At 40.7% G+C, this 6,306-nt stretch overlaps 1 protein-coding gene across 1 annotated transcript; it reads left to right on the top strand.

Moving 5' to 3' along the window:
* Positions 1 to 1,902: 1,902 nt before the first annotated feature.
* LOC124307631 (nischarin) lies at positions 1,903 to 6,164 on the top strand. The gene is made up of 2 exons (XM_046769535.1): positions 1,903 to 3,077; positions 3,239 to 6,164. Exons 1-2 carry the CDS (start codon positions 2,637 to 2,639, stop codon positions 4,202 to 4,204), a joined length of 1,407 nt encoding a protein of 468 aa, XP_046625491.1. The 5' UTR covers positions 1,903 to 2,636; the 3' UTR covers positions 4,205 to 6,164.
* The last annotated feature ends 142 nt before the right edge of the window (positions 6,165 to 6,306 follow it).

Raw genomic sequence — 6,306 nt, 5'->3', positions numbered from 1 at the left:
GTCGACGAGCCTCGCCGTCGCCGGGAGTTTATAAGCTTTGTCGCTTTGCGTTGCCGGACCTTTTCAACCTCTCCGACAACTCGAACCCAACGAAAACCTATCATCGAACATATTTAAATATACCCAAAGACACGCGGTACAATATTATCCATCATGCGATAAAGTAGTACAGCCTTTTGTTTTGTACAGCAATCGAACTCTTACTGCTTCAAATTTTGGACGAATCGACTCTACAGGTTGAAGAAAAAAAACCTCGCATTCGTTTTTTATCTCCTTCTCTCGTCGGATCATTGGTAAAAGCTCAATTTTTACGTCGATTCGAAAAAGAAACCAAGTGTTGCAGTAGGTACAGGTACGCGTAAGGGGAACAAAAACCGGATTTCGAGGCAGTAATTGTATGTCATTAGAAACCGGAAGTCAAGAATAACAACGAAAAACGTACACCAGCCAGTGAAATGTAGTAGGTATGTTCTAACTCACCATAAATAGATAGAAGCGAAGCGGCGTCTTACTAACGAAGATAGCCAAGCGAGAGGAGTTTGGTCAACACGACACGCCCGGCACACTGTTCGAATCACTCTCAATATAAACAAACATTGAACCACATCATCACCGTAATCGAATCACAAACATCATCATCACACGTTGAATATAAATAACCATATACATCGGCGTATCCTGGACGATTATCGTCGAGTTTCTTCTGGTATGATACGTAAGACGAACTATGAAACACTGAAGAAAACCACGAGACGTTCAACGGCTTTAACACACCGCGTATAGATTTACGGGAACAAAGAGGATAACGAGAAAGGATGTGGAAAGAAAAGAAATAAGGGGGGATAGGTGAAAACAGTCGAATACGCGTACTCCTTCCGCTTTATAACGAAAATAAATGAGATAACCTAGGCGGTGGTTGTTGCAGAGCGAGGAAAAACCGACGCGCCGCTCCTCGTAAGCCGAAGACGCCGAAACGGCGTTTGAGACCGGAAAACTGAGATAAACTACTCGGCGCGTTCAACCTTGCACGGGATAAATTATCCTCGAAAAACACCTGCAGCTATCGGTGTAGCATGGCTGCTGCTGCCGCGGCGATACTGGATGCGAGAATAGGCAACAGGTTCGTCGGAGGGGGGAGAGAGAAGAGAAGAGAAGAGAAGAGAAGCGGCGGTGGTCAGCGGCTCGGCAGGTAGATCGCCCGCCATCATGCCTTCAGTTCCTGCCCCAGCATCCAGCAACAGGTTGGCGGGGAAAGAAGAGGCGAGGAGGGCGAGGGATCACGGAATGAACAGAGGACTCGCCTGTAAGCCGGGCTCCTAATCCATATCCGACAATATTACACTGCAGCGTGCGTCACAGGACGGTTGTCGAAGGGCTTCGTTTACGATCACGCCGCGCAGCTGTCGTTATTACACTATTTCTCAACTTATTTACTGATTCTTACGCCGAGTATGTAATGGCAGGCGTCGCCTCCTTCGATTTTTCGCTGGGAAACAAATGAACGCTTACCGACTCGTATCTTATTCAGCTACGTTCAGGCGTTCGATTGCCTACGTCACAGCGACGATTTTCAATTGTTCGTAACGCTTTTGTATACCGATATCCGTTTGTTAACATTGCATCGTAATTTTTCCCCGCATGGAATATGAGTCATGAGGACTAATTTATTAAATCATCGGACGAACAACGATACTCGAATTAGCCATCGTGTCCGATTGATCTAGTAATACACTCGCTTCGAGGAGCACGACTTTGATGCGACATCCAGATTCCTAATGTATTTAGAAATTCTTACCAATTTGTACTCTGAACTTGTCGATTCCGTGTGGCAAGGAGACGTGGATGTTCTGTAATTTCATCACAGGCTATGAAGGAAGTTTTCCATTCACAGCTAATCCCTCATTGATCGTAAAGAGTTTCAGCACCTTCTTCAGCGTTTATCAGCACTGAAAACCAACGCAACAAGTGCCGCGCGACGTGAAGTTCGAAGCGGAACAGGATGCCGAAAATTCGCGAACATCTCGCAACTAGTGCCACCTGCACGTCAAAATGTAAAAGCGAAGTGAAAACAGATAGTGGCGTTGTCTAGCGTCGAAGAATAAAACAGTTTTCGCTCAGTATCGTCATCCTGTTTGCTCTGCGGTTTCTTGACTAACTTCGTCTCGCTTGAGATATAAAAACGAGGGGGAAAAAGATATACCAGGCGACGTCTTGTGCCGTTCGTTGGGAGCTGTCAATTTTGACAAAGCACGGAACGAGATGTCTGACGTTTGTAGATAACAGTTTAAAATTGCAACAGTTGACTGATTTTCTCAAGCGTGAAGATGTGCGATTCGAGTAATAAAAAGCGATGACGCTTCTACTTCGCGGTAGATAAAAAAAAAAGAGAAGAAAATGCACGGTGCAACGAGGTTTTGTTTGTTCGCGAAAAAGATATTGCTACTGTTGCTGTTCGTCGTCGTGCGATAGAAACTGGCTTCATTCCCTTCTCTACGCTCACCGTTCTTCCAACGAGCTCGGAGGGATTATTTGAGTCACTTTGTTTAACAGGCACGCCTAACCTTCGCGTGACTTACAAACTCGTTAACGAGGTTTCTTCTGTTACCCGAGAAATCGGAACGCGGCTGTGATCGAAAATGGCATGTGTACTGCTCAATCAGGACAATGTTCGCATAAAAATACCGTCCTCGGAGACGATCGAGAACGTGACCTACTACGAGATTGAAGTTATGGTGTCGTCGATCAAATGGACTCTGAGGCACAGATACAACGATTTCGCCGAACTCCACGAGACCCTCGTGGCCGAGCACTGCGTCGAGAAGGATATTCTGCCCCCGAAAAAGTTGATCGGCAACAAGAGCGAAGGGTTTATAGAGAAGCGGAGAATCGCCCTCGAGACCTATCTCAACTCGGTCTACACCTACCTGAAAAAAGCTATGCCGAGGGAGCTCGCTTTGTTCCTTGAATTTCACGTATACGACATATTTTTTCTACTGCAGAACATGGCGCTTCGATTCTTCAACGAAGGTGTTACCATCCTTGAAAATTCACAGTTTCACACCTTTGATCTAGTCCAGGTATTGTAATTTCTCTCTTGATTCTGCTACTCGCGAGCCAAGATATGGAGCAATCTTGAAATTATTAGAATTTGTGCACAATCCGCTTAATTATGAGAGCATTGTTATTCATTTAATGGAACTCACCTCCTTTCATCCTGATTCCGCATTTTTTATTGCAGCTCTACGCCATCAGCAAAAGACTGAAGCAGCCTCGTTCTCCCCTCGAAGTTGTCGATCGAAAGTTCGACTTTAGCCATGTCTTGGACTTCAATTCGCACTTAAGAAGCCTCGTGGTTGAAGGGAGCAGCGCTCCTTACGGTACAAGCAACATTGTGCCGTGTACTCTTCCAGTGGAATTTTCTACGTTTAGGAGCGTCGAGAATCTCACGATCGATGGGTATTCTGTGAACAGGATTTACAACATGGGAAATCTACGAGACACTGTGAAGGTTTTAAAGGTCCACAATACCTCGTTGAAGAACATCGTCGAACTTGCGATGTGCGAAGAGGTTCACAGGCACATTGCTAATGCGAACGATTCTCACCTTTGGTTAAAAGTCACGCAGTTGGATTTAAGCAGAAATAGAATCGAGACTATCGACGAAGCGATTAGACTTCTGCCCCACATCGAATCTCTGACTTTAAACAACAATGCGTTGTCCGAAATATCGAATGTTACCCTGCTCCCAAGATTGTCCGAGCTTCACTTAGCATCCAACAATTTTACGTCGTTACCTGACAATCTGCATACCAAGTTGGGGAACATTGTTTTTATTGACCTTTCGCAGAACAAATTGAGCTCCTTGTCCGCCTTCGCAAAATTGTATTCATTAGAGGGATTGGACATTAGTTGCAACCACATCGAGGACATTGAGGAGATAAAATACGTCGGGTGTTTGCCCTGTTTGGAGAATTTGATGCTCACAGGGAATCCGGTTTCGACTATTGTTGATTACAGAGTCAAAGTATTACAGCCGTTTGGCAAAAGAGCAGCTGAAATTTGCTTGGATAATGAAAGACCAAACCAAAAGGAATTGGACACTGTTTCTATTTTACAAGCGCTCAGAATAGCGCGAGAAGGTAAACCTGTTGTCTTTAATGCCAATGACGAAGCTTTGTTCTCAGCGCAAGTTCCGAGCAGTTAGATTAAGCGTTACTTCGAAGTTAAGTGCACATGCAACACGCACTTGTTGTAAAAGTGTCCAAAAAGAAGGAAAAAAGCTAAAGAAAAGAAAGAAATGCTTCGTCACTCAAAATTAGACAATATTCAGTGCAAAGAGACGACTTTCGTATGTTGTAGTTGGTAGATTGGTCGAAAGTTAGATTTTTAAGTATTTTTAATAACGATGAGCAATTAGCATTTTTACCAATTTCGACATGATCAAAGGCACTTTGTCCAGGTTTGTACCTTTTCATGACCCATTTTCTAATTCGTACCAACGTTAAGGTTGTATTCAACGACAGGAAACTTTCCCCAGAATCCTGCATTAGTATTCTGCATAACTGTCAGGTTAGTCTAGTCGCAGCTGATTTTTAAACTACTCGTTACCAAAGGTTAGGAACCAAGTTTGCGAAGTGTATCAGACTTCTGATAAACATTGCAGAACTTATAAAATGATAAATAAAGTTCTTTGCGAGGCTCAGTCCACTTAGTATTTATTAGGGTATTTTCATTCTGTGTTTAGCGAGGATTTCCTTCTCTCTGACTCACCGCATCCCATCTAAAGTAAATATTAATAATTGTTTATTACATTGAATATTGAACACGATCAATTTTCGCATGTATGTACATAGTGAGAGATGTGCATTGAAAAGTTTTGTTTCTTTACGCCAACTACTTACAACAAGCAGGTCATAACTTAGTAATGTAAAATCTGATACAATAATCCATCAGTATGGGTACAATGTTATTTTTCTGACCTTGCAGTCAATTTTAATTAGATCGATAGTTTGCACGAAGTTATTCTATTTTATTGATTTATTTAATTTTTCTTTCAATACAATTCGGTGATATCTATTCAGTATGCTATACCAAAACTCAGTAGATAATAAGAATGAAACAGGAAAAGAAAACCATTGAAAATAAAGAATTAAATGGATATCGTTTTTACGACTACAAAGCTTCGGCTGTGTAGACTGAATTATATTACTCACATACAATATCCACATATAGTCACGTATACGATATTTACACGCAGTCGGTTATAGTTAGCCAGGGTAGGTTTGTAGCAGGCATTCGAAACAATTCACGGTAAACTCCCATAACACTGTTCTCCATTATTCTTTTTATACTCAATACTAAGACTAGAATTAATCTCCAATATGTATATTTACCACAAATTTGATATTAATGATGTCTGAAGTCGTTGTAATCACACAATGGAAAAACAAGAACGGAGACTAAAGACGAATCGAATATAATATATTATTTTAAAATTGAAATTCTAAAGAGGAAGATAGTCGAAATGAGATATAGTGTAAGATGAATTACTGTACATGAATATTTTTATTAATATATGTGTACCTATATATATATTATATATATGTATAAATAATCTGAATCTATACATGCGTCACTATTATTCTGTACATAAAACGAATCACTATTTTGTCAATAAAGTGAAAATCTGTGATATAAAACGGCCTGACTTTTATCGTAGGGATCAACACGCGAATAGAATATTGGTATAACAACGATATCGCGCATGTAACACCGATATTTCATGATGCTATTGTGGCGTATATAAATGTAAGTACTATGACCGATGAAAATTAAATTCTGAATATGCCGTGACGATTTTATTCTTCGCCTTGAAAATAAGGACAGAAAACAAAAAAACATAATAAATTATAGATCACCGTCGTTTTATCTTAAACACCAATTGACAATCAGTAATTAATATCGTAATTGTACAGCGTTTAGCGGATTTTGTGGAAACAAATGGAAGAAGCATGCATATCCATAGACATGTATTATACGCATGTAACGATTTTCGGTAGAAGCACTAATCGGCGATACGACCGAAAACTCTCATCAGTAACATGACATTCCACAAATAACTTCTTTCTTCTCTTGCATATTTCGCCGAAGCAGAAACAGATAACGATTAATCGTAAAACTAGGTAATAAATGATGTTAATATACGTGTACACGACTAGAAAAAAAAAAAGATTTACAGTTGTTTCGTTTGAACTCTAATTTTATTCTTCGTATATGTATATATATATATATATATGCCATTTTGAA

Source organism: Neodiprion virginianus, chromosome 6 (genome assembly GCF_021901495.1).
Source record: "Neodiprion virginianus isolate iyNeoVirg1 chromosome 6, iyNeoVirg1.1, whole genome shotgun sequence".
NCBI classification, from domain to species: Eukaryota; Metazoa; Arthropoda; class Insecta; order Hymenoptera; family Diprionidae; genus Neodiprion; species Neodiprion virginianus.
This window is presented reverse-complemented; position numbering and strand designations above follow the sequence as displayed.

Coding starts and splice junctions, on each gene's coding strand:
- LOC124307631 (XM_046769535.1), top strand. CDS start 2,637: ATGGCATGTGTACTGCTCAATCAGGACAATGTTCGCATAAAAATACCG. Junction 3,078..3,238: donor ACACCTTTGATCTAGTCCAG/GTATTGTAATTT, acceptor TTTTTATTGCAG/CTCTACGCCATCAGCAAAAG.